This window comes from Oreochromis aureus, linkage group 15, assembly GCF_013358895.1.
Source record: "Oreochromis aureus strain Israel breed Guangdong linkage group 15, ZZ_aureus, whole genome shotgun sequence".
In the NCBI taxonomy this organism is placed as follows: Eukaryota; Metazoa; Chordata; class Actinopteri; order Cichliformes; family Cichlidae; genus Oreochromis; species Oreochromis aureus.
This window is the reverse complement of record NC_052956.1, coordinates 19,845,283-19,873,118: the sequence shown is the minus strand read 5'-3', so window position 1 is coordinate 19,873,118 and position 27,836 is coordinate 19,845,283. Positions and strand designations below refer to the sequence as shown.

The following is a 27,836-nucleotide window of genomic DNA, read 5'->3' as shown; positions in this document are numbered from 1 at the left end:
TAAGAGAAAAACTACTAATAGAGTTTTAAAAAATAACTAATTAAAACTCCATATCTAAAACTATTCTTTGTCTTCTTTTAACTCTGAGTGCACCGGAAACCTATAGATGGAAAGACACTCTGCTACTAAAACAGCTTTACGTGATTCACATTTTTAAAAAATCCTTATTTATCCTTTACTGGGATTTTCAGCTCATCCTCTCCCTGAAACAAGCTGTTTCAGCTCCTCTTCTTTGAAGCAAACGTTCTTCCAGTATGCTGTTCCTCCATCGTCCATTCATAAGATAAGATACATCCCTGTGTTACAGCATCCAAAACACCACCAACCGTTAATATAACTTAAATAGATTATCAAAGATGAAGACGCTCACTAAGAAAGGATAAATACAATAACTCATCAACTGCTGTACACGTACATGCGTATCAGGAAGTGAGGAAAGTGTAATAGGTTCCATTTAAAGGCCGTTTAAGATAAACACAGATGTGCTAAGAACAAAATACAAAATGCTGAAAGAACCGTGTCATGGGTGAACAATGTGGTGAGAGCCACAACTCTGTGCTGATAAGAAGAGTAAAACCTCAGCCGAGGCTAAAGGCAAACATGATGGAAAATGATGGGAACAGGAGGAGGATATTAGGATGTTACATGTAATAATAGCAGGCGCTGCTGTATGTTCTATATCACATGAGACAAAGTCAAAGCAAAATCCCGCCTGGGGCAAATTTGAAGCCAGCCAGACTTCCTATATGGCTATTGAGCTGTCATGTTCAGGCCTGTGAAACAGGCTTGGTAATACTTGTAGGCATATGTGAAGAAGAAATTGATTCTTATTCTTCTGTGCGGCCCTGAATTTGACACCCTTGTTCAGCTGTCTTATATAACAATTCCTAAACATGCAAACTGATACCAGCCAGTCTGGTGAGTGAGTTCAAGATTTTTTTTCTTCAAAGAATGGTGCAGAATGCACACATTGGTGCAATACCTAAACAGATTTATATTCAGCTGTTAAAACTGAGTCAGTTCAAACCATGATCATCAAAAGGTTATACTCTGATGAGTGCCTATTAATATTGGCTTTAAAAACTACAATCTACTGATTCAGTGTAGGAAATGGCTCATGGCTGTGTGTGAATATGTATGTATGTACCATCTCCCTCCTCCTGCATGGTCCGTAGCTGGGACACGGTGAAACACTGCATGATCTCATACTGCTGCCGGGCCTCCAGGTTCTCCGAATCCACCTCGTCTGGAGGTCTCTTCAGCATGCGACAGTTAAAGGCGTGGCTGTTCCTGCGCCCAGCTTCTTGAGGCCACGGGACACCATTTACTAGAACAAAGAGAAAGTGAAATATTGATGAGGAAAGAGAAAATATACAAAGTTCCATCATTTCCATCACTTCCCTTTACTAAACCTGGTACAAATCACCCTCAGGAACACCATCCTTTTTTAATTTAGCACTAAAACTAGAGATGCAAATGCTCGTCTGATTTGCACAAAGTGCAGCTAAATAAATGCTGACAGTGGGACGCTTTGATGCGTTTTTGCACACATTTTAAAAATTAGACTGTACAATAGGGCATTTGCAAATCCAAATCTGTTGCACACATTTGAAAGAGAAGAAAAGACTTTTTGCATCTATGCATTCATTCTTTCTTACATAAATATCACTCCTTTAATGAGATATATGGTGAAAGGACAAAAAGACAACAGCTTAGATGAGAATGTCTGATCTTAATATCAGCATCATATTTTCCTCATTTACAGGTTCATAACTAACAACTATGGAGGTTTGTATCTGTCACACTTGTGCGAAACAAGAAGATTTTGCTGCTGATGTTTTCATGCTGTAGAAAAAGGTTTCCATCAAGAAGACTCTTAACCCCAGCAGCTTCATACAGCACCAGGGGGTTGGGACATAATTTAATGTTGCACTCAATTAAAGCAGGGCTATCAATCTGCTATAACCCTAATTGTGAGGCACAGATGGAACAGCAGAGCTGTGCTGGCTTCTGCGCATCTCGGCACAAATCGTGGGCGACGAGAGAGAGTGGGAGAGAGGGAGAGGGGAAAGAGAGGAATTTATTTTCCAATTTACAGCCTATAACACACAGAGAGAGCACCAAATCACCCAAACACGATTCACACAGGGAAAGGAATGCTTAGTGGAATTTGTAATTAGTGGACACAAATGGACAGATGTCAGCGGAACCGGTGAAACAGTATCAAGTTAAAACATTTGCCTAGTACTTTTTAACTTGTTTAATAATTATATACTCCTGCTTAACTTAGTCTATACCAGCACTCACACGGTGAGATGGGGAACACCAGTTCATCACAGCTCTAACCAAATACCACTCACTCACTCTCACATTCAAAAACTCCCTTTTAACAGGAAGAAACCTCCAGCAAAACCAGACTTGAGGAGAGGCGGCGACTGATTGGGGTTAGTGGATGAAGACACGGCAAAGTTAACAGAAAAAAAAAAGGCTTTAGACTCTAAGGGGAAACGAGCACATGCAAATTCTACAAAAACAAAACAAAACAAACAAACCAAAAAACCCACAAAATTAAATGGATAAAATTCGAAGCAAATGTAGCACTGAGGCTAACACTGAGGATTTTCCTAGCATTGTGGAGGCACTGGCATCAAAACCCAGTGTAATCCACTGGGTTTTCATTTCCTCAGATGCTGGAAGTGCATGAAAACTGCAATAAAATTAACTATTAACTATTAATGTGCTTTCTCCATGCACAAGAAATGCTCTGCCAATACTACGTAAGTCAAGGTAAAAACTTGCCTTTCATAGTAACATATCTTCATGAGTTTAAAACCACAAACCAATGCACTGGAAGAGCACAAATCTTTTCACAGCTTTAAATAAACTGATTATTTGTCTGAATCCCAAACTAGCTGTTACATTTGATAAACAGTGAGGTAGATAAGTTACAGAAAGGAAACAAGGTACAGCCAATTCAGGGCCAGTATTTGTGGGAGAGGATAACTGCTTTGATGCCATTTTTGTAACATTTAAAAAGCACAAAAAGAACACAAAAATCTAAATATGGCTTCTCTAAAGATGAATTTAAAAAAAATGTAAAGTCCGGCTACTTTAGCGTTTTTGTTCTGCCACCTACTCAAGGACAAATCAATAATTTTGTGTTCCTTTTAACTGGTTTTAGCCTCTTACTTTATGTCTAATTAGCAGATTCTTTAATACACACAATTTTTTTCTGCTGCAGCAGTAAATCAGCGGTATCAACAGACAACTGAAAGGAACAGCTAACAGCTAAAATACACTGTCATAGAAGAAAAACTCAGTTTGAATCTGTGCTTCTCTCCTTCCATTTTACTGTTCTGTGTCCGTTCAGTAAATAACAATAATTTTAAATACAATATCAAAATTTATATTAATTTACAAAGGGCTGCAAATCCTTGTTAAGCAACACAAAGAAGATGCACTAAAGGATTTAAGAATAAGCCAAATGTTGACAACTGACCTAAGATAGTAAAAATCCATCTGCTAAGTGTCTCTGTGAGTTTATTTTTCTTTAAAATCTGTTTCTGAGTAGAAAAAAAAGAAGCACTGGAGTGCCTGGTGCAGAATTACAAGACCAATGGAAAATACAACAATTCAACCTTGTTGCCTAGTGCACTCTGTTATCTTTTGTCCTTAAATCCCCCTCATCTGGCCCCTACGTTTCCATTCTAATCTCCTCAAGGTTGGAGCTAAACACTAAAAAAAAAACAACAAAAAAAAAACACTGTCACAGAATAGAAAGTCAATGTTTCAATACTCTTCACCCACGCGTGTGCCGCCTCTCCACACTTTCCTCCCTTAACATAATTTGCAGCTTTGTGAGAAGCACTAAAACTCTGTTAATTTAAAATTTACACAGTTCATCCTCCTACCTCTCCTCACAGCTCTTTAAATTTGCCTTAGCTACAAAATTTTCTTTTAATAAAGCAACTTAATCGTCTGGATTTGAGTGCTGTGTACAGATTCTTCAGCTTTTTTAACAGTGAGTTTTATTGCTTCCTTAATGGGTTTCATTGGCATGGAAATGGTGAAATTTAAAGATGCTGAAAAAGTGATTATTAAATATCCTTTAAAAATATTGCAGTTGCTGGCTGCAGTTAGGCAGCAGGTTGCAAACGCAGACACTGCATTTAAAATCGATTCTGCTCACTCACCGAGGCTTTTAGGCAGCAGATTACGAACAAACTCGTTGTGGTCTCCCACGTGGAGGATGCTGTAGACGCTGGAGGCCATGAGCTCCTCTTGGGTGTATCCAAGGTAACTCGTCACGTTCTCAGAAACAAAGACGATGCGCCCCTCCCGGTTGACAACGAAGAAAAACCCATCAAGCGCCTTAACGGGAAGAACAGAGAGAGGGAAAACTAAATCAGATTTTCTGAACGTGTATGTGTTAGTTAGGAGTAAAAAACACGTTAGCCACACAAACCAGGATTTCCTATGTATTGTTTTACCTCTAGCAGCATGGGCCCCAGCGCCTCTTTCTCCACCAGTCCCTGGCTACTGGAGGAGATGTCGCTCTTCTGCACCTCATCATCTGGAGAAAGGAGGGCTGCTTTTTCTGTCGGGGGGGGGGGTAATAAACACAACAGATAGATTAAATATTATGCAATACAGTTGTTTTTTTTTTTGGAAGTGTTAAATCTATTTTAAAGACACACAAGGTTTCCTATGATAAGGGGTTTTCATGTAAACAGACATATTTGGTGCCTACCAAAAAGGATTTGTCTGTTTATTTTATGGAAGGCCAAACAAAAAAAATTAAAGATGATGACATTTTTAATCTGATTTCTTTTAAGTGGGGCAACTAATTGTTTAGAAAATGGGTGAAAGTATCAAAGACATCTCTTAAAAATGACAAAACTAACTCACACTATAATGTCACTCTTCCTTGCTTAAACATGTAGTTACTCCCCAAAGCCCATTTTGAGTCTCAGCGATATTCATAGCACAATAAACACTGAAATAAATATCACAGTTTTACAGTGTTATACTAACTAGTGTAGCACCTGTTCATTGATTGACTGAACAAGGTTATTTTGTATGGCTACAATTTACAGATTATCATACAGTTACTGTTTTGAAATAAAGACCACTCTACATGTGTGTGGCTGTACAGAGCAGACAGACTACTGGAAACCAAAGACAAAAAAAAAAAAGAAATCATATTATTTGAGAAAAGTTCAGCTTTAGACCACCAGAGTGGTTACATTTTCTAAACTTCCTGACCAGTCGTCATTCCTTTGACAAGCTTTTAAATCCCTGTTTGAGGGTTAAAGCTTGGTTTTACAGTCAAGGTTACAAAACCGGTCCAGGTCAGGGAGAAGGCGACAGTTTATCAGATATTTTGTGATGATTAAACTTAAGTTTTAAAGTCTTAGGAATGGACCGATGTCAATGACTGGCCTCACAAGGAAAGCCAAGGCTTTCCTCCCCACATCTGTCGAGATAGGATAAGAATGTATGCTTTAACTGAAAACCTGAGGTGACAAATCTTACAGATGTGCAGGTTTATTTTTTGTATACCCTGGTTTACTCCTGCAAACCTTGTTTAAACATTTAGATAAAATGTTTTATGAATTTTGTGTTTACATTATAGTTATGCAGAAAATTATAAAGAAAATTACAGAGCATAATATTTGACAGAAATTGTGGAGACACTGTACAGAAAACGTGTTTCCTCACCCTGCTCACGCCGTTTGATCTGCTGGATTTGGTCCACAGTGCTCTTGAGGATGTGGCACTTGTCGGGCTTAACGCTGAGACTGGCAATGTCGCCCATGTTGGATGACAGCAGCTCCGCCAGCTCCTCGATGTAGCGGCACTCCAGCTCCCGTCTCCGTTTCTCCGCACTGCAGAAACAGACCCGACGAAGACTCAAAGTGAAGTTCACATTAAAACAGCTGTTTTTAAATCAGAAGTACTTTTCTGGGTTATTTTTCAGTACTTATCTGGTTTTAAAAACATCAGAAAACTGATTTTCTTGCACTAATGAAACTATATTTGTTTTGATTTGACATTTAAAACCATGAACGCTGTGACATTTACTTTAAAGTGAGAAAGAAAAGCAGCAAAACCTGACATCCTTGAATCCGACATGTTAAAAATTAATCAATTGTTTCTGCTCTGCAAAAGTTACATTTAAATGACCCACTGTACTTAAAGTACATCGTCCTGAACTAATCAATATGTCCAAGTATATAAGTAAAACTTTAGAACACTTTAGTAATAACACATTACTATGTTTAGTAATGTAATCAATAAAGATAACTTTGTGTCAGTCATAGTATTACTGGCCTAACTTTCTGTTGATGTCAGTGATCAACATTTATCTGTGGCCTCATTATGAATTTAAATGTTTGCAGATGATGTCATGAAGAGCTTTAAAAAAATTTAAGACGATGTGATAATTATTATCATCATTATCTCTTTTTAAAATGACTTCTTTTAATGTGTACAAAAAGTATTGGCAATTTTTTTTAAGATTATGACAATACAAGAAAAAAAATAAATTACTGATGGATTAATGGTCACATATGAGAACACACACATTGTTTAAACAAAATCACCCAAGAAGTACAAGCAATTATCAGCACCCCTCCAGGAGCAGAAGCAGCAGAGAAAACTATAATCGTCCCTGTAGGCAAAATATGCAGTTATTACACAATAATGAGTGATTCCAACCGTTGGTTGTGACTGACAGCAACAGAGACAAAGAAGCAAATAGAAAGCTGGTTGGAACCAGCATGATGTGCTCAGACACATTACACAGGAGATCCAGCAGAGTAACATAGATTGCAATGAAGGAGAAACACATGATCTTTAACAGAGCACAAATTAGACTGCTGGAAGGCTGGTGATATATTTAAAGCACAAATCACATTTTATTGATAGCAGCATTATTTAAATAAATCTTCTGGAATAAGTTTTGTTTATTTTTTGTTTGTGATATAATTGTATGAAAGCGTTAGCATAGAAAGTGTTACACAAGTATGTTTCAGTCTTGCTATTTAAACTATTTTGTACATTTTCTAAGACATCTTGTACCTCTGCTTTATTGCTGTTCATGTCAAACAAACATATACATCAATACATGTCTACATCTACATTCAATGTTGGCATTTACAACATTTAAGAAGGTGATTTTAGATCTTGTGATTATTATACTTTTCCCCCCTTCAGTTAAAAAAATGCTGTTGCTATTTAAGCTCTTGTAAATATTGTTAACTCCTAACAAGTGATCCAACTGCACTTTAACAACCTGCGCAAGCATGGTGAACGAAATGAATCTAATAAAAAACAAGTTGTAACTAACTGCATTTTAAATAAATATCATCATTATGTCATGGAAGACCAATAAATTTATAAATGTGTTCATTCTTTTTTCCTAATCTGCCAAAACACAAATAATTGAAATGAATGAATGGATAAATACATGAATAAATCATCTCATATTGGCCTATTTTATGTGACATTTTTGTAATTTTCAATTAATGCAGATTAAAATAAAATGAGCTTAAATCGAATCTGAATCACGCTTTCAGCTCTGACCTTTGGTTTCACAGTGTTAATATATTTGTAATCCATTTTACCATGGTGTTGCTTTTTTGCAATCAAATTGATTTATTTATCATTTTTAACACTGCTTTATATAAAAAAAGATTGTTTTGTTTTTTTAAACAACAACAAGTTAAATTTAAGTTAATGATTATAGGTTAAACTGTGAAAGTAAATTCATGATGCTCTTTTTTCCTGCATTGGCTTTTTATCCACCTGTGGCATTTTTTATAATCTCGAAATTGGACAAAAACCAAAAGAAAATAAATAAATTGGCCTTTAAGATTCTTCTCTTTTAACCTTTTGCGCAGCCTGGTGTTTAAATTTATTCTTGAGTTCCAGCAATTTCATTTCTAACGGACGAGAAACAGCAAGGTATGTGGCAGCAAGAAGAGTGTATATGTGACTGTGCGTATGTGAAACGACAACAGCAAAAGTAGGTCAGTGCATTGGCCAGCCAGAAAACACAGGCGTGGTGACCGAGGGAAGGGTGAGGAGGGGGAGGACGCTGCTGTGTGAAATGAGCGGGTCAGTGGATGAGTGTAGCTGCTGGAGAAATGCTAGCTGGGCTGTTACATCAGCTATCGGCCTTATAGATTTACACATACAGTACATGGAGAACTTGCATTCCTACACGCCCCACTTAAATCCTATACTGACCTAAAGTTGAATCTATACTTTAAACTTTATCTGAAGTTTCTAATTATTTCTATTTAATTAGGACTTTTTTGTCCAATTTAATTTGTTTCGAGTAGCAAAATTTATATATATATATATATATATATGTACACACATATAAAATTTTTTACATTTATATCTTTACAGTGTTTCGCTTTTCCTTCAGGAATATATAGACATAAATCACTTTAATATCACTAAAAAAGAAATACAAATTGTAATAAATAAATTAAAACAACAAAATGTTTGGCACAGGGAAGTCAGTACTTAACAGGCTGTCTGTGGGATGTTATTTCACTTTTTGTTGCCGATGTTTAAACACTAACACTGCAATCACACTCGTCTAGAGAGCGGTCGGTGATCCCCTGGCAACCTCCAGTTGTTAGGGACAAATGTGTGTTCCTTAACCCAGAGGTGGGACCAAGTCATTGTTTTGCAAGTCTCAAGTAAGTCCCAAGTCTTTATCCTCAAGTCACAAGTCAAGTCTCAAGTAAAGTCAAGCAAGTCAGAGTCAAGTCGCAAGTCAAGACAGACAACTTTCAAGTCAAGTCCCAAGTCCGAAACTTTGAATTTCAAGTCCTTTCAAGTCTTTTTTTTTTAACCCTCTGGGGTCCCGGTATAATTGGCCGTTCTTGACTACTTTTGATTTTACTTCTATATTTCACTTTTAAAATATGTTTTTCTTGCCTTGTTTGGTATCATTATTTACAGCACAACCTCAAATATCTGAAATTTGAGTTATTTTTTTCATTTTGGTATACTATATTAGCACAGTTGATCTAAATTCAGACAAAAATTCAGAACCGAGTAGAAAAAAGTTATATTTTTTTTACATGTTTAACGAATCATTTTCATAACTTGAAATGCAAATAGAAATTGTACATTTCTAAAAATTATGCATAAGTTTTGCAAACAACAAAGTTATATGGTACTATTTACCTAAAAATGCAGCCAAGGCCTCAGGCGTTTTTTATATAACCATTTAAATCTATTTACAGAACAATCAGGTGTGCTGCATCAAATAAGAAGGCACACAAATTATTTGTGCCAGTCCAAAAATGTAGTTTGTGTTCAGTATAAGACAGAGGAGAACACCACAGGCCTAAACCCTGCAGGTCTGACAACTGGAGGTGCAACAGTCCAGTTTTCTATGTGGAGACAGCGTTTACACTGGAATCTGCCTTTGACAGCTTTTTTAGATCAAATATGAAATTCAGCAGTCTAACCGACACACAATACAAAACAATAACTACACAACAAACTAACTATAGCCTCCAAACACGCTAAACGTCACTAATGTCTCACATATGAAACTCTCTCTCTCTCTCTTTCTTTTTCGCTCGCCCGCTTTCCGTCATGGTGTCACTCCTAAAAACTTCCCTTCTCCCTAAACAACCAAATGTCACATGTTGCCTTATCATTTTTTGATTGGCTGACATGGTAAACTCTAACACCAATAGGGAAGGGGTGTTTTTCTTTTCTTTTTTCACTCGCCAGTGGAGAGCGTATGCTAGGCTGTCTGTAGAAAGCGCCGCTTTTTTGTCTAGCATCCCTGTTGAGAATAACCTTTGCAAATAAACAACAGCTAATAACATAAGCTCAAAGTATTTTATTTGATGTATTGACATAAATGACAGAAGAAAAAGGCCATGTATAGCAGGACTACTCAATTACACACTAAGGTGGGCCAGATTTTCTAACCAAAAAAATTTTTTTTCCCTGGCTCAGACATGCAAAAGTTAAACACGACCATACACTAATTGCAAATTAAACACAGTGATTTTGAATTGTGATGTGATGGTAAAATAAATATTTGTCAGTCTAAACTGGGTTAAATCACGGGGTTAATGATGGGAGGAGACGGAGAGAGACTGAGTACAGCTACAGAACCCACTTTCTGAAACGGACCCTGCTCACCATTCACCGACAATTCTGAGCTAACAAGTTGCATGTTATTCTTGGATGTGCTTGCAGGACCGGATTTAAAATAGCATGACAAACATATCATACCCTGTTAAAGCCAAACAGCATCATCAACGTAGCCCGAAGAACATTTGCTAATAAGATGAAGTTAGCTAAGTCAGCTGTCTCATCGTAGCAAAAAAAAAAAAAAGCACCACCTACCGTTCTTTATGCAACTTCAAATGTCGGACAAAGTTGGAAGTTGTTCCATCTCCGTCTGTGATTCTCTTCTTGCATGTTTTGCATATTGCATTTCGTTTTTTGTTGCCTACTTCGTAGTTTATGTACCCGAAAGAAATTACTCTTGGAAGCATTTTTGGCTCGAGCGTTTTTGTTCTTGTTTTTTTCAAATCTGGTTAATTTGATTGGCTGTGCTACAGCCCACGCTCACATACATACGGAGTGTGGTAAGAATGAATGAATGAATAAAGTGAATTAATGGTATGTTAAATTTTAGATTTGGGTAAAATATCAAGTCTTTTCAAGTAAACAGGTTCAAGTCCAATTCAAGTCCCAAGTCACTGGTGTAAAAGTCCAAGTCAAGTCACAAGTCTTACAACCTTTTTTCAAGTCAAGTCTAAAGTCATAAAATTAATGACTCGAGTCTGACTCGAGTCCAAGTCATGTGACTCGAGTCCACACCTCTGCCTTAACCACTTGGATGTTGCTTGGTGAAACTGGTCGCAAACATAGCGCTGCACCGAAAACCTTCTTGTGCTCGCTTTGGCTGCTAGCAGATTGCTAGCAGATTACGAATTTCACTGATTACCACGAATCTCCAGTAACCACTTGGTTGGGGAATAGACATTTGTCCCCAGCAAACTGCCTCCAAAAACTAAGCAAACTCAAAGTTAGTTCATGAAATCCTCATGCTTCATGCTTCTGAACATAAATTTCACCAAACTATTTGTATGTCCCGTATTATGAGTTTTCATCATATGTACCAACTGGTGTTCATATTTACAAAATGAATATGTTACACTTTTAAAAAGCAAGAAACCTCTAACCTCCACATTAAAAGTTAGAGGGACTGATTGTGAAGCAAATCGTTTTGCTGCTGACACCATATTTCCAGCCATGATTTGTATTATTTTTAATATCTTACTGATTAAAAACACTTTATTTGGTTACAGTTACACATTAAAAATAGCTTTGCATTAGTAAAGGTTGGTTGGGTTATAATACAACAGTTAGTACTTGTCTAAAAGCTGTATTTCCCGACTACAGTCACACATCCTCACTGATGAGTCTGAACAACACATGTTCTGCAGACACAAAAATACACTTTCTTTTAAAGCACATTACAAAAACACCACAACATTTCATGTCCATGAATATAAACAAAGCGAGGCAGAATAAAACACTATTTTGCCTTGAGTAAAACGTTATATTTCTCCCATCTGGAGAAGTGACACAGTGACAGCCCAGCTGAGGATCAGTGTGACCAAAAATGAGCAAAAACAAGTAATCAGTAAGCATGCTCGCCATGTACAGCACAGGCAATGATTGCGTTACCTTATGTGGACAATCTATGATTTTTATAAGAATTCGGCAATCTGAGAATTAAATATGTCCATTATATTTATTTTAGGGCTGGGACTCGATTAAAAAAAATTAATCTAATTAATCTTGATTCATGGGACAAGAAAATTTGCGCAAAAGAGCGCAAATCTTTTTGATTTTAAAAGATTTTACTGGGGGACAGAATAAATAATAGACATGGACATGAATATTGTAAACTCAAGCTCTTTTGATTTATGGAAAAAAAAGCATTTAAACTGCATTTCAATGCAAAACAGAGAAACAAAAATAATATCCCTGGCCAAAATTGGGTAGACTTAAAAACAAAGTGCTATTTTAAGTACTTTTAGTACATTTTTAAAATGGTATTGTCTTTAAATAATAATAAAAATTTCAACATGAAGTGCAGTTTTTCTTCTAAAACAAAATTAGGCAGAAACATAAAAGGTTATTTGAACAGCTTCACCTTTAAACTCTGAGTAACCTTAGCCAACATTAGGCTAAAACAGTGTGATCACCAAACATTTTAGTGCAAAAAATAAACCCATTGGACTCACAATACCTCCATGCTTACTTACTGTCCGTCTCTTTCAGCCAGTTACTTTGACAAACTAGCCTGTTCACATTTTCAGAGCTCAAGGCAGCTCTCTTTTTTGTTACCATGTGACCTGCAAGTGAGAACGGTCTCTCACATGAGACAGATGTGGCAGGACTAATCAAATACTTGCAGGCCAGGACAGACAGCTGTAAGTGGGTCCCTGCTTGACTGGACCACTACTGGTGGATTCTGCTCTGTAAAAACTCAGGGCCCTGTTACACAGGGGTTCCTCATCTGAATCTGTAGCACATTTTCTAACCCCCTACCTTCTACCACTGATAGTGGTCTACAGATCAGAGCAATCCATTTTGCGAGAGAATCTGTAAGTTTGTCCGATGCTGACTTACTAATTTTGGTCCTCAAGCCAGTCATTTCATCAAGTTTGGGTTGCCGAACTGGGACTGCTAGCACTAACAGCTCCCACAGTTTCTGTGCTCGCTGCAACACGTTTTGCATTTACATGGTACCATAAGGTTGAAGTGCTGCGGTGGTATGCAAACTCCTTTTTGCACAGTTTGCAGAAAACCATGTTTTTATCAAGACTTCTTTCAGGTAGTCTTTTTAAATTAAATTTGAAATTAAATTTAAATTAAATCAGTCCTAACAACGCGCTTTCTTCTGATTCTTCCATTTTTTGTAGCTGTGTGCATCAGTGTAATCGGTATACCAGGAAATCTTTAAATTTTTTCAAATTCATTAATCGCAATTAACACATTAAATTCCCACCCTTATTTATTTATAATTATAAATTAAACCCATAAATTAAACAAAGTTGATTAAAAAAAATTGCTAGCTCTTTGTGCAGGTGCCAAAATTCCTCTGTGTAGGAAAACTCCTTTTTGCTGCCACTTTATCACTACTGCAGCTCAAGTAAAAGCAAGGTGATAACATTTCTGTATCAATATTCTGCAACACTTCATGTAGTCTGCCATAAATGTAACTTCTGATGTGATAATAAAGTAAAAATAAAATAAAAATAAAGTAATGACAAAATTATAAGTTCGATTTTATCTTGTGATCTCATCAATTGAATTGAATTGATCTTATTTTGTCACAGTCAGTTTTTGGCAATTCATTTAATGGTTTAACACATTTTAATGCAAACATCATTTGTTTACATGTATTTTACGACATCATTTCACGAGCTTAGACGTTTATAACCTTACTGATAAAAAAGCTAGGTTGATATGGTTGGTAATTGTTTTTATTACTCATCTTTTGGCTGATCATGAACCAATAAAGATTCAGAGTATCTCCGGCTCTATCCGTGTAATGTTTGTCAATGTTGTAAAAAAGGCATGCAGCCGGTCTTACCTTTGCCCTGACGTGTCGCATGGCGAGCCCTTCCTCTTGCGTGACTCTGGCGTGGCAGGGTCCAGAGGGCTTTCCCCTACTGCACTCATTTTCAGCTTTAACTGACCTGCGGGGGTGGGAAACACATGGTAAAAAGAAGTGTCAGGAACAAAATGAGAGTAGCCATTAATGTAAATCCCACCGCTTTTTCCCCCTAGATCCATTCCCACAAACCAGTGCAGATAAAAGAGCACAGGAAACCCACAGATTTTGTAAAGACTTTGGACAACAATTTCTTTAAGTTCCTACTGTCAGGCAGAGCTAACCACACATGCACAAAATCCAAGGCCACATTGAATCTCCTCGGTCAGACAAGACCGAGTCTGCTGTTTTGTTTTTCCTTGTAAAACAAATTCACAATTAAAACAAAAGTCAATAACTGGATCAAACACTACTATCATAATCCAAATAATCACATGGCGCAATGATTGTGTGTATTTCTGTCAACACCATCATCAATCAACATGATCAGCAATTTAATTACACGACTGTAATTCTTTCTCACAGTCATTCCACAAGTTTACCCCTTTTACACTCATGCATCTTCTTTAATTTGTCCTGACCAGTCCTTTTTTAAAATCACCTTCACCCTGAACTTACACTGTATATCTCACATTTTTCTAATTTCTACCAACCTCTGAATATAGTTCAAGAAAAGATTATTTTGTGCTGAGAACATTTTAATTGACTATTAAGAAAAAATTGAACTGAAAAGAAGTTTTGTTGCAAATACAATGAGTTAACAGAATAAGTATGTGGTATGTAATGTGCTGAAGGTAAAATTCAAACCTGAGGTAAATGGTGTGACTAATGAGTGAGTGGCCATGCTGAGTGGCTAATATTAGGCTAACCTACATGTTTCAACTGATAAGCCATGTATGACAAATGAAAGGCAAATGTTTGCCTGTAGAGTTACATGTCACTCTCGTCCTTTACTCTTTCAAATGATCCCGACACCCTGCCCTACATATGTAGTCTTGAATAGACTATGTGCACGTTAGCATATGCTACTTCCGGTGCGGAAACTCCTGTGGGGAGCTTTGTTTCCGGTGTCCTATTCGCGCCTTGTTTACGGTCCAAAACAAGTTAAGCAAATGAATGAATCAAGCGGCGATTTACATTTCTATAGATGTCTTGGGCATTTACCCAATATATCTGTAAATGATGTTCATCGACTTGTCGATATTTTTTCCCCCGCGCCTCAGAGCAAAAGAGAAAAGGGACTCGAATTTTATATTTCTCTGTATCTGTAAACAGCTGTCCCTCGTTTATTGCGGGTGTTATGTTCTAAAAATAACCAGCGATAGGTGAAATCAAGTAGCCAACTTTATTTTTTGACGGTGCAAAACGTTTCGTCGACATCGTGGACATACAATACTGCACTTCAGAGTCACACTGCTAGCGATCGATGCAGCGATTCTGTACTGTACAGGAGAGACGTCACGGAGGAGATCGTCTGCAGCGATCAGGACGCAGGACACAATGTGATGTAAAAAAAAAAAAAAAAAAAAGAAGCATGCAAACTTGCACTAAAAAATCTGCGAAACAGCGAGGTGAAAGGTGAACCGCGTTATAGCGAGGGACCACTGTAATTTTGAAGGTAAGTCACAACATACCCTTCGTAAATACTAATGTATAGAAACTCTTACCAGCAATCATTCATTTTTTGTGTGGCTTTTTTTCACAGTTTGTTAACATGCTGTGTAGGTGTGTACTTGACTAGCTGATATCGACATAACGGGGGAAACATCTGGTTTGACTATTCTTCACCTGTAGTTTGAATGCTGAACATTTGCCTGTTTAAATCATAAGACCAGTCACTATACAGAGATGTGCTTCTGAATGTGGACGATGTGTCTTCTGATTTTGTAATGCAGTTCTGCTTGTGTTGAGTGATGCAAACAACTGATCGATCTAAACTCTTTAAACGTCAAAATTGATCATTAGATTTTTTTATGACACAACAGTGGTGAGTGTTCCCACCTTCTGCTCTTTGTAACTTAACGTGATCTTTCCGTTTTCGAGTTTTGGGAGTATATCTTCGCAGTAGCGATTGATGGCAAAGTAAAGCTACCGGAAATGTACAACCGTACATCCGGTCTCAAACCAGGAAGTTAGCATTTTCTCGTGCACAGGGTCTATTACTATTTACAACAGCGTGGACCAACCAGTAAACAATAATGAGAGTCTATGACTAAATGAGGGCTGTTCCAGGTGACAAATTTAGCAGTCGTTTACATGGGATAAAAAAAATCTAAAAGACAGAAAAAACAACAATTTTCAACAATTATTCAGATTTGTGAGCAATCAACTAATTTAAATACTGCTGAAATGTTTAGCACGTTGAGTCGTACATCTTTGCATATTAAAGTCCTTGAGCTGAAAGTGGCTGCAGATCATTGCACTGGAGTTTTTACAGCCAATGTACAGCCACTCATTTCTTACAATACGTTCTGCAGTTTCAATAACTTTTACACCGGCACTATAAGCTCTCAGAAACAAGTTAACTAGTGTTGAATATCAATTAAATACAAATAAGTAGTTTAACTGCAACATTATGCAATATTTAATCATCTGGTGGACATCCAAGCGACATCTGACTGGCTTTTCCCCTTCGTAGTTTGCCTACTCTTAGATAGCATCTCACAAGTACTACAAGAAATACACTCTAATATGCAAATGCAAATGATATGAGCATTTTTGTACAGAGATTTTTGACTGCTTACAAACAAAAGAAATCTTTTCAAGATTTCTGTAGCCTGTATTCATAGGACAGTTCAGAGTAGACAGGAAAGCGGGAAGAGGATGTGTAGAGTGACCAGGTAAGCTACAGCGGCGCCTCGGGATTTCTAAAAGGAAGGTGAGACATAAACATGAATAAAAGCCTTTCATCTACTTGTGGGAAATTTCTTTTTCTTTAAAATTTACATTCATGCTTTGTGACTGAAAGAAAAATCTGTACACAAACACACAACCTCTTTAACCCACCAAAAAACAGGCTGCCATTGTCACAAGTATTGGGTGCCGCTGCAAGTCCATGCTGCTCACGGGATGCTAATCCTCCCTGACTAGCCCCGTTTACATTTCACCTCAAATCACCCCGCTCTGCCTTCCTTGTGGTGCTAACCCACAGCACTTAAAAAACATCCATCCACAACAGTGAGAAACGAGATCACTGCTGCACATTAACACCCAATAAAAACACAATTTAGCCCAGTTTCAGAGGCAGAGTTTAGTATGCATTTAATATAAGAGCCTGAGCTGCAAGTATGATATATAATTTATTCTTTGTTATGTTGCAAACGTGTTAGATCTGGCTATATTTTAAGGAAAAACCATTTGTAACACACACATCAGGTGATATTAATGGCCTGACTGGATTATAGGAATAAAAATAAGAGTTGAAAAATAAATTTTTACGTAGCCAACATGTTTTTTTGCCTACCTAATATCTAACAAAAAAAACAAATAAAATGTTAATGCTTTAGTCAACCCTTAACTTGGTATATGTGCATAAAAAAGGCCAGAGGTTCTAATTTCATTTGTCAGGTAAAATAGTAATAATATTTAGTTTGATATCAACATGCCTCCAAAAGCACCAAATATTGACTAATTTTAAAGGTATATGTTTTTATTTATTTATCTTTTGTAACTTAACCTTGAAAATTAACGTTTGCACTTACAGACTGATGGACTGTTTCACCTGTAATGTTAAGTGGCAACACATGTAAACAACAGAAAGAGGCTCCATCTTTTAGAGTGACCTTCCCATCATAACCCTCATCATTTATGGTTAACAAGCTCAGGTAAAGCCGGTATGTTTCTGGGAACGCATCTACAAATTTACAATTCACTGTCAGAAAGAGAACACCAGGTGCAGTGATTATGTCTGATAATGTACCAAGCAAGCAACACCAAATGCATCTGCCGAACGCCCTGTACTCACTCGCCTTATAGATAGAAGGTTCAATTTATCAGTCTAAAAACAAGAGGACGCTTTATGCTTTCTGTTTTGTACCATGAAAACAACCGCTTATACTTATTCTCAGAATGATTCAAAATGAGTTTGTGAAGCCCATCGGCTAGGCACAAATCTGCAGGCCGTAGTATATCGGTCAGTTATTTTTAACCAATTTTGTATGTATTTTTTGTTTATCTGTCAGAGAACAGCATCATTTCAGTCCTAGTTTGAAAGTTTATTTGCTGCTAACCAGCAAGTTCAAGAACTTGAAGTCACAAGTCTTTGCCAACTGGTTGGTTCAGCTCTTTATCTCATTCAGGCGCTCCACTGTGACTAAGGGCAGGTACTGCGCTTATATACATTTAAGTCATGCATATCTACCACTTACAATCTGTACACAGTTCCAGCAATCTAATAATGGCCAAACCAGTAGGCACCAGTGTGGAACGACAGGCCTGAAGCGTTGCAGAGATGGATTGGCATCTGACCAGGGCAACAACTGCTTTATTCTCTTTGTTTGAGGCTACAAGCTGCCTTTGTTCCCTTAGTTTCAGACTAAAGCACCAGTAAAGTTAATGTTAATCCTCAAGATTAACCTGTTTATAAGTATTTGGCTGGGCAGAGCCTATGAAGAGGGCTTTTCAACCTACACAAACACGTCTAAAAACCTAACAGCGTAACTTGACGTGAATGATGCCGTGCACATGTCAAATCCTGGTTGAAAAGTGGTCCTGAACACAAAAGGAAGTGACACCAGTGTTCACCTAAGCGCTTTGCATAATTTTGCTGTTCCTCACAGCTGGCAAGGACCTACCCCACAACCGAGAGTACCCCACAGACCAGTTTGTGATATTGTCCCCTAGCGACAGTAAAAGGGTACAATAGGTAGATGATGGTCTGCAAAGCTGTGTGTAGAACCACAGCAGAAGCATATTTGAGGGCTAAGATGAGAAATCCAAAATTAGTTTCCAAGTAACTAGCGTATTTCCATGTTTCAAACTTACAGTGGTAAAATGATATCCTTTATTTGTAAAATATTTGAAAAGGTCAGAGCATGCCATAGAGGAGAAAGTAAAGAAAGGCTCTATGTTTTGGCCTGAGAGGTAGTGCAAGTAATGTAAGATGTTTATAACGGCTTTGTCTCAATGTAAGAAGGCCACTGCAATGTAAAGGCACTAAGCTTATTTTGTGCACCATCCCTGTACTCCCTTGCATACATTACTGTACTTGGAAAGAGGCGATGGTGGTGGGTTATTAGGTAACTGGTATAAAAAATGTCTATCGTTACCAAACTGTGTCAAACAGTAACAGATATGAGTTGATTCTCCATTACAGTCTTGGTGTGCTTTTAGGGCTCGTTTCTAACTGCGTCTTCTCAGCCAAAAGAGCTGACGTGGCGAAGCAACAAGAGCATCTTCGATAGAGAACTAATTATTTCAAGTGACTCATATGCCCCTTCAGTCCGATTCTGGGTTCTGCTGATCAATGGAAGCAAAAATAAGGGGTCTGAGCGTAACATTTACTGATAATAAAGGTTGAGGATCAAAATTTAGTAAGACCCCAGCATTTGGAGATTCCTGTGAGAAAATAGCAAAGGAGGAAGGGGCTGGGAAATGGCCTTAAAACAGAGGAAAAACCTGGGACACCAACATGGTACTGTAATAACTAAACAAGCTGAACAGGACATTTATCCTCAGATCAGGCCATGGGCATTTCAAATGTTCTGAAGTTCAGCAACCATTTTTAAAGGTTAAAAAATAAAATAAAATCACTCTGTTGTGATGATATAAGTGCACTACCTAGGGAAAAATATCAATATCCAGTTTTTATGCAATTTACACCCAGTTAAGTGTGAATTTTCACACTTTTCACACTTCACTCAGCAACACGCTTATATAAACAAACATAAATGAATCGACTGTGACTACCAGCCATGTGAAATATTACAAATATTGTCTAATGATTTAAAGCACACGAAAGACCTTAAGCCAAAAGTTTTTATTCTTCCCACTCACGTGACTGTCTTTTAGCAAGGTTTCTGCAGCAGTTTGTCTGTGGACAACCAGGCAAGACAGATAAAACCACTTTGTTTGTGCTTGGGTAAATCTCACATCAAAGCGCTTTCGACAGTCGTCTATGTTCCGTGCGTTTGCTGTATAAGGAGAGAATGTGACACTCAAGGAACAAATTGTAAGAAATATTACTTTCTGCGAGAAAAAATGCTTTTACAGCAAAGATGGCAAACTTTTAAGCATTAAAAAAAAAAATCAAATATGACTGTTTATATCTGCTTTAAGTGTCTGGAGGCGCTTCAGGATCCTGGTGAAACTTGATTCTAAAAGACGAGAGGCTTCTTTGTCCCTGGCTGCCCAATTACCATCTCAAATGCACACTGGAGCATCTGCCAATGATCTGAATGCAAGTGTAGACTCTATATAAAAGATGGATATGGCCACCCAGGCTTTGGAGTTCACATTGTGAAGTATCAAGAGTGTTTTGGCCCTGGTTGCGTAGGCTTTTTGGAGCCTATGAAATGATGGAGTTTTAAGTTATGAGCAAGTGCTGCACCCATAGATGTTAAAACAGCAACACCCCAGCATAGTTACCTCCTAATTAGTGTTAAGAATTAGAATTTACTCAAAAAATTTCCTGCACAAGCACAGTGGGGTCATAAAATTCAATTACTACAATTAACAAATATGACCCCAAGCAGACAATCAGCTACAGCTGCCTGTGCCAGAACAGTGCCAACTACCCCTACGTAGTATTATAAAACAACTCATACATTTGTATTAAGAAGGACTAAGCTATTTACTGAGGCCAAAACTGTTTCTGTTTATTTTAAATGTTTATTTTTAATTTTCTGTAGCTTTATAATGTTGTAAAATGGGATATTTGAACATGGCTCATTTTTGGAACCAGACTCAAGTGCACTTTTTCATATATTCTGATACACTTAAGCGAAAAGTTAGGCACCCTAGTGCCAGCTGGTGTGAAAAAGTTAGTTTGGAGTCCAGCACCCAGCCCTACATTAACAGGCAGTCACACTATGAAAGCTACTTCACAGTTCAAATTAGTGGTTAAAATATGAATCCTCTCGCTAATGTGGCCCTACGATGAAAAGGTCAGGTCCGTGATGAGAAATTCAAGTGATCTCTTTTAACTTTCTCTTTTCTCCACTCCACATACATTTACACAATTATGGAATTTGTGCAGCAGGATTCACATATTGTTGTCTTCTCTCCTATTTCTAAAAAAAGAAAGAAAAAAACTAAACACAGCAGATTAAACAGAGGATTTATCTAAGCACTAAGCAGCACATTAAACAGTCTGCTATATTACTACCCTTAACTGTCCCTTTTGAATGAGTATAACTCACAGTGGATGACAGCTTTCACAGTTTGGACTTCTTATAGCATCCAAGCTGTGCTGCATGTGACTGAAACAATCATAATTAGTTACAGCTGCAGCGCGAGCATAGCCTCAAACACACTTTCACACATATCAGCTTCAAAGTAAACAGAAAGCAGGGACCAAACAAAAAATAACATTAGAAAAAAGGGGAGAGAGGAAAACTCACACTCTAACCCACAAACCTGTAGACCAGGTCCTGCACCTTTTGACCTCACCTCCCTCTCTGTATGTGCTGTATGGTGAGAGCCCTCAGTCGCCAAAGAGAAAGAAGAAAAAGCAGCAGCAGCAACACAACAGACTCAGACCTTTGAGAAACACAGTCCACTGCCTCCACGGGCTCCCCATTTCAGCCGTCTCAGTATCTTTAAGTTTGTCTCTTCTCCTTCAAAGATCCTTCAAAGCTTCCCTCTGCTTCCGCAGAGCTGCATGTACACATGCGCGCACACACACACACATGCAGGCATGCATGTGCTCAGAAGCCGTAATGTATGGCTTGGAGAAGGGGGAGTAAGGAAGAGACCACCAGCTACAGAGCAGGGCTTGAAGAGTGTGGAAAACAAGGAGATAAGGAGGACCTAAATGACATTTACCCTCAATACAGACCCATTATTTATCTTTCTAATGTAGACACAACCTTTCACCAGGTCCCATTTTATTATTTTGGCTCCTTCAAAGAACCTTTATCTTTTGGATAAAACAGCGACAAAAAAGAAAGAAAGAAAAAAAGCACAGAAAGATTCCCTCAGATTCACATGTCAAGGTTTCCATCTTGAGCCTGATATTAATCGACCTGACCAGAGATTTGATCAGAATTAAATATGACTGGATCTTCAGTAATGCCATAAACAGATGTGAAAAGATTATAGTAAAAGGCTAATAGCTTAATATCTTTAAATAATTATCTGTAAAATAAGCTCACGACACTGCTCATGCATGCAGCATGGCCACCCCTCTTTACTGCATCGTGTTGGTACAACCCATGAGAAGCTGCTCAGTCACTGTTACTGAGGCCCACCCTCTCAAATATAGGACATGACCAGAGAAAGTACACAGCTTCAGCAAGGCATATAGAGCAGCCAGTGACTCATATGTTCTTTCATGTGTGTCAAGTGAAACATAGCAAATCAGGATGGAAATGCAAATGTGTCGGTGGAAAATGTGCAGGTTCACTACAGTCCCGTAACTGGCAGGTTCAACTGAGCAGCTGCTTCTCTGAAAAGGCTTCAAGCTGAGGAGATTTTTTTTTTCCCATGTGGTTTCCACATGAGGGCAGGCTTAGGATTTGGTTTCTCATAATTCAATTAACAAACAAACAGATTCTTTCATTACTTAATATTAGTTAAATATCATTAATAAAATAGAGTAGAGCCAAATATTGCGCCAGAAGTAACTCAAGTTATTCTCAGTGGATTCGAAAAAATAAATGTATTTAATACTCAAGGTGCTTTCCATCCATCTGACCATGCAATCAAAAGAAGGACTGACAAAAGATCAGATGATGGCTTATTTTAAGCACATATATAAAGCAAAGGTGCCTTTGTTGTGCCACTGGAAAAAAACAATATGAATTTCTCTTTTATTTCACTTCATTTGATTCACAGAAAAGAAACCTCCTATGCAGGAAGTTCCCTGGCTCAGTTTGTTTGTCTGTTAGTAAGATTACTGAAAAATGTATTTAAAGATTGGCATGAAATTATAGCAGAGGTGGATGCTGGCACAAGTTAAATGTGATTAACATTTGAAGACAATCCTCAATCAGATCTGGATCCAGGAAGGATTTGGTACCACAGTGAGATTAGACGAAAAAAGGCAATTTTGTCTCATATCATATCGTCTTGATGTTCAAGTAAATACCACAAACTACCCTGGCTTCCTACATTCTTCTGCATAATGGGAATTTAGTATTTTCCATTCCATATATTGTCTGCTTATAAATTAAATATGCAGTCTAGTCTATAATTTCCAAACCAACTGTCGATTTACAAAAAAGGAAAAAGAAATAAAATTGTCATTTGACTTTTCAAACAAATGTTGTGACCTACAGTTTATGTAGAGCAATGATTGAATTGGCTTGATTTTAGAGTGCGCCGCAAGCTTGCTTTCCAAAACAAACTATGACCCTGTCTGCATACAAATTTTCTCCAAATTAAATCAGTCACAAAGCATGCACCCCCATGCTAGGGGTACTTTGAAGTCCAGTTTGGAGCATGTAAGCAATGAAAAAGAATCTCCTTTCTAAAGGAAAAGACACAAATATCCTCAGTTAAGCTTGTTTTTGTTTTTTACTAAATCTTTAAGTGAAATTTATAAGAAAAATCAGTTCAGTGCATCTCCAATGTCATCTTAGAGTCATGGCACTGAGAAAAAAATTTACTGACTTATCATTAGCCATTTTTTACCTACCAAAAATGCTATCAGCTGGTCTGATGGCTACTTGGTGGAAGGGATATTTTAAAAGGGCGGAACAACAGGTGCTGATATCGCTTAGTTGGTTGAGCAGTCGACCATTATACTGAAGGATGTTCAGCCAGGTAAAGTACTGCTTGCTGCTCTGGCCTGGGTATGAGCAAGATCCAGACCCATTCCTGCATGTCATTCACCCTCATTCTTACTACTTTCCTGTCTGCTCTCTGCACTGTCATTACCACAAAAAGGCTCAAAATTGACACGGCATTAAAAAAAATCCACAATTGCATAAAATGCATCATAATTTCTATATTAACATATTTTCTCCATGTCTAGTCTTGGTTTGAAAATAGTTCCCAAATGAAAGTTCCGCCTCACATTTGTGAAGTCTATTGTGAACTCAGTGACTGCAAGGTGCTGCAAAATAAACCCAAATCCTCACCCTCCACCGTGTTTGACAATTGGTATGAGGCGTTTGTCCTGATATTTGCGCTTTGCTTTTCTCAGAACATGGTGCTGTGCATTACGGCCAAACATCTCCACTTTAGTCTCATCTGTCCAAAGGAAATTGTTTTAAAAGTCTTGTGGTTTGCTTAGATCCCACTGTGCATACCTAAGCCATGCTGTCAAGTTCTTTTTAGAAAGAACAGGCTTTTTCCCGGCAATCCTTCCAAACAATCCATTACCTGTTCAGTCTTTTCTAATTATGCCATGATGAAGTGACCTTGGGTGATTTTGCCAGACCAGGAAATTTTAATAGGCCAGGTCACACTTGGTGATGATTAGTTGATCGAGTTCATTTGATTAGCAGTGCCCGTCTGCTATTTACCTCTCTTGACTCCTATGAAAGAAGTAAGAGTGTATTGAATTGGCATCCATGCGGCTGTGTGATCACAACCATTATGATCAAATTGGCTCACAATCAATTATTTTAAAAAAGTAAATAAAAAGCAAAAACAGATGTATTTTATTTCTTTATTGGAACAGTCTGATGGTACTCTTGCTTTGTAATAGACAGTCTGGCCTCTGTAAGTGCCAACATCATAAATGATATAAACATCAGTCTGTCTATAGCATGGTTTTTGGCACTATACTGCCATCAGTTTTGATCGGCGAGATATTTTCCAATGACTTCCAATAATGAACAGTTTTCTCTTCAAGTGAAAATGTATACCCAATTTTCCCTTGCTGAATATTGTTTCAGTAGCAGAGGGTTACATTTGGCACTCCATATGAAAAAAGTCTTGCATACTATGCAAAAAAAAGCCATCTTCTTCAGCCACAGTTAGGTCCATCTATATTTGGACACTGACACAAGTTGTTTTTTTTAAACACCTGTTTCCTGAACCATATTCCAATTATAGTTATAAAAATGGACATGGACATCAAGACTTAAGGCTGCCATTGCCAGCATGGCAATATGTTTTCAACCAAGTATTAGAAATGGAAATTTTATTTTCAGTTATTTAATTTGGCCAATTACTTTTGAGCACCTGAAATAAAGGGATTGTGTTAGAAAGCTTTAGTTCCTTTTTGTTCAACCCACTGAATCAACCTCCTAGGACCTGGCATCCACATATGTGGACATCACATTTTGGATTGTCTAGACCAAAATACTAAATTTTGCTCTACAAGGGCCTGATATCCACTTACGAGGAAATTATACTGCCACTGTTATATCGAAATTTAAAACGAATATCTTCATATCAGCCCAAACAGCAAAGAGAAATTAAAAATGCATGCCATGAAAGAGTTCGGGTCTTAGGCGGTTAAAGCTAAAAGTCTGCACTTCAATTGCATGTGAGTTGTTTCATTTAAAATCCATTGTGGTAATGTACAGAACCAAAATTAGTGGTCTCTTTCCAAATATATACGCACCTAGCTGTATAAATTGCTTTTAAAACTGCTGGAAATGACTCATTTCAATACACATCTGGCTTACCTCGACATCATATCTATGTTAGTGTTTTGAGTAAATGCAGTCAAAGTTATCCGTGCAAATCCAAGAAAGATAAAAGCAAGGCTGCAACAAATAATAATAAATCTGCCAACATTTTTTCTTCGTTGTTTTGCTTTAGTCCAAGGACTTCAAGGTCCGCCAATGCTGCACTTTGGTGGATACACCAAAACGCCCCAAAATATAAGATCTATGATCTTAGAAAACTGCAACTTAAGGAATGTTAATGTTGACGATTGTGTTCCAAGTTAAACAGCTGGAATCACTGATGTTTGTTTTTGTTTTGTTTTTTTGTTTTGTTTTTTGGTGGTTTTTTTACTTCAAAAGATGATCAGAAAATTATCAACAAAATCATTTTTCCCGTTAACTTATCATTTACCCATGTTTAAACCTTTAACCTCCTAAGACCTGAACTCTTCCACGACATGCATTTTTAATTTCTCTTTGATATTTGGGCATATTGGGGCCCAATGAATGTAAAAACAAAGAATTACCAGATTTTTTTTTTTTACCTTATTTTTGTTTTTAAGAAAAATAAGAGCCACATATGAGGATATTCGTTTAAAATTTTGATAGAACAGTAGCAGTATAATGTCCTCGTAAGTGGATATCAGGCCGATGCAGAGCAAAATTGAGTATTTTGGTCTAAATAACCCAAAATGTGATGTCCACATATGTCGACGGCAGGTCCTAGGAGTTAAAAGTCAGTTTTCAAATGGTGAAACCCGAAATAACCAGAAAGAAATGCTAAAAACACTGATGTACACTAGAAAAATTGACTGACTTCCAAAATTGTTGCACTTAGTTATTGTCATGTCAACCACCCTGTATCGGGACAACAACAACAGCTGGTTACAGCTAATGTTAGGCTTAAATTTTACAAAAATCCAGCTTTCCCAGCCATAAACAGTACAAACACACTGTACAAGAGTTTATTTGCTAATTGGACAAGTCTAACAATGTTAGCATAATATCGAATAAAGCCTTAGTAACAATGCCTACCAACAGAAAAGTTCAGGGTATCCTCAACCTCTCAGTTATTAGTCTGAAATGAGCTTCACTTACTCATTGAATCGTACCAGATGCCCTTCACAAGGTTTGACAAACTTACAGCCTCCCCCAGAGTAAATATACACAGCCACTTCATATCCAACCTTTTGACAGCTGAGGTAAACAGCAATCCGACAGGCTATATGTTTGAGGTGACTTCTGTAAAAGTGTAAAATATTGCAAAATATTTCACTGACAAATATCAATTTTCTGCTCCCGATTTATTGTCTAGTGTTGGCATTCTTCACATACATTATATAGTGTGTACAAAAATGTGTTTATACTTGCACTGAAATGCAAACTGCCTAGCCTCTATACTACGCATGCTTCTAAATCCCAATGAAAAACCATTAAACATTCAAAAAATGCTGTTGGGGCCCTTTAAGATTCCCTGCTTCTCAACTGAATACCCTGTTAAGTTCCAGCCCATTGTTTCCCAACCATCTGTGAACACCCAGATCCAGGATGTTTACCAAGAGTAAGAAATAACCTTGGACTACACACAGCTCCTCAGACATTATGACAGTTAGCCAGAGATCTTAGTGTATAGAAAGTACAGAATAAAGCTGTTTTTAGAGGTGAGAGACAACCAGAGAATTGCTACATATAATTGCCCTGTTCATTTATGTAACCAAAATATAGAAATATATATTTTCGTTGAGGTAGAACTATCCTCTCTCTGTTTTCTGAGCAAAACATACGATATTCCTTATGAATCTTTTAAAAGACATCAAATATACCACTAAAACAACATCCCCCATGGACCGTCGGATCTGTGTAACTGCCTTTCTTAGCGTCTGTGTCATTGTTCACCTAATGTTTTCACAGTACGCTTTCTCTCTCAAACACGTTCACTGCCAGACTGATAATTCCACATGAATATTCATCATTTATTGAACTCCGCTGGGCACTGTGTAATTTGGCGCGTGAATGTGGGTGTGTGTGTCCTCATTTCAACTTGTGAAACGCTATGGGAGGCCTCCTCAGACATGCTGGGATGTTCAGAGCAACGCACTTCATCGGCCTGAAGTTTTTTTTCTTCTCTTTCTCGCTTCTATAAACTATTAAATCTAAGTTTAACTAACTTGTCTTCTTTAAAATTAAATTGACAGGTTATTAACTATGTGTGGAGATGGCAAAGACTGGAGTCTTTTAAGTCAGCCAATTGTGCATTCTGTCTGCATACTGCAGAACTTAAAATAAATGACTTGCCCTGCAAAACTGAAAAGAACAAAATGCAAATCAAACCAATCTCACAGTGCATTTACACCTTAAAAATAAATTCAAACAAACACCTACACTGACAATATAATTACGATGGCACTCCCAAGGTTTTGTGGCAA

The 27,836-nt window shown here is 37.5% G+C and overlaps 1 protein-coding gene across 4 annotated transcripts in view; it reads right to left on the bottom strand.

Moving 5' to 3' along the window:
* The window catches only part of ncoa1 (nuclear receptor coactivator 1), an 82,598-nt gene that overhangs the window by 26,447 nt on the left and 28,315 nt on the right, over positions 1–27,836 (bottom strand). For 3 of the 4 annotated variants that reach the window (XM_039598837.1, XM_039598839.1, XM_039598838.1), the window contains 5 exons: positions 13,667–13,772; positions 5,722–5,888; positions 4,491–4,597; positions 4,194–4,371; positions 1,148–1,327 (listed from right to left, as the gene is read on the bottom strand). In XM_039598837.1, coding sequence (XP_039454771.1) covers positions 1,148–1,327; positions 4,194–4,371; positions 4,491–4,597; positions 5,722–5,888; positions 13,667–13,755 — 721 coding nt within the window. In that variant the 5' untranslated portion in view covers positions 13,756–13,772. Of the gene's footprint in view, positions 1–1,147; positions 1,328–4,193; positions 4,372–4,490; positions 4,598–5,721; positions 5,889–13,666; positions 13,773–21,385; positions 21,514–27,836 lie in introns of those variants that run through there. The other variant, XM_039598836.1, reaches the window with a different exon arrangement.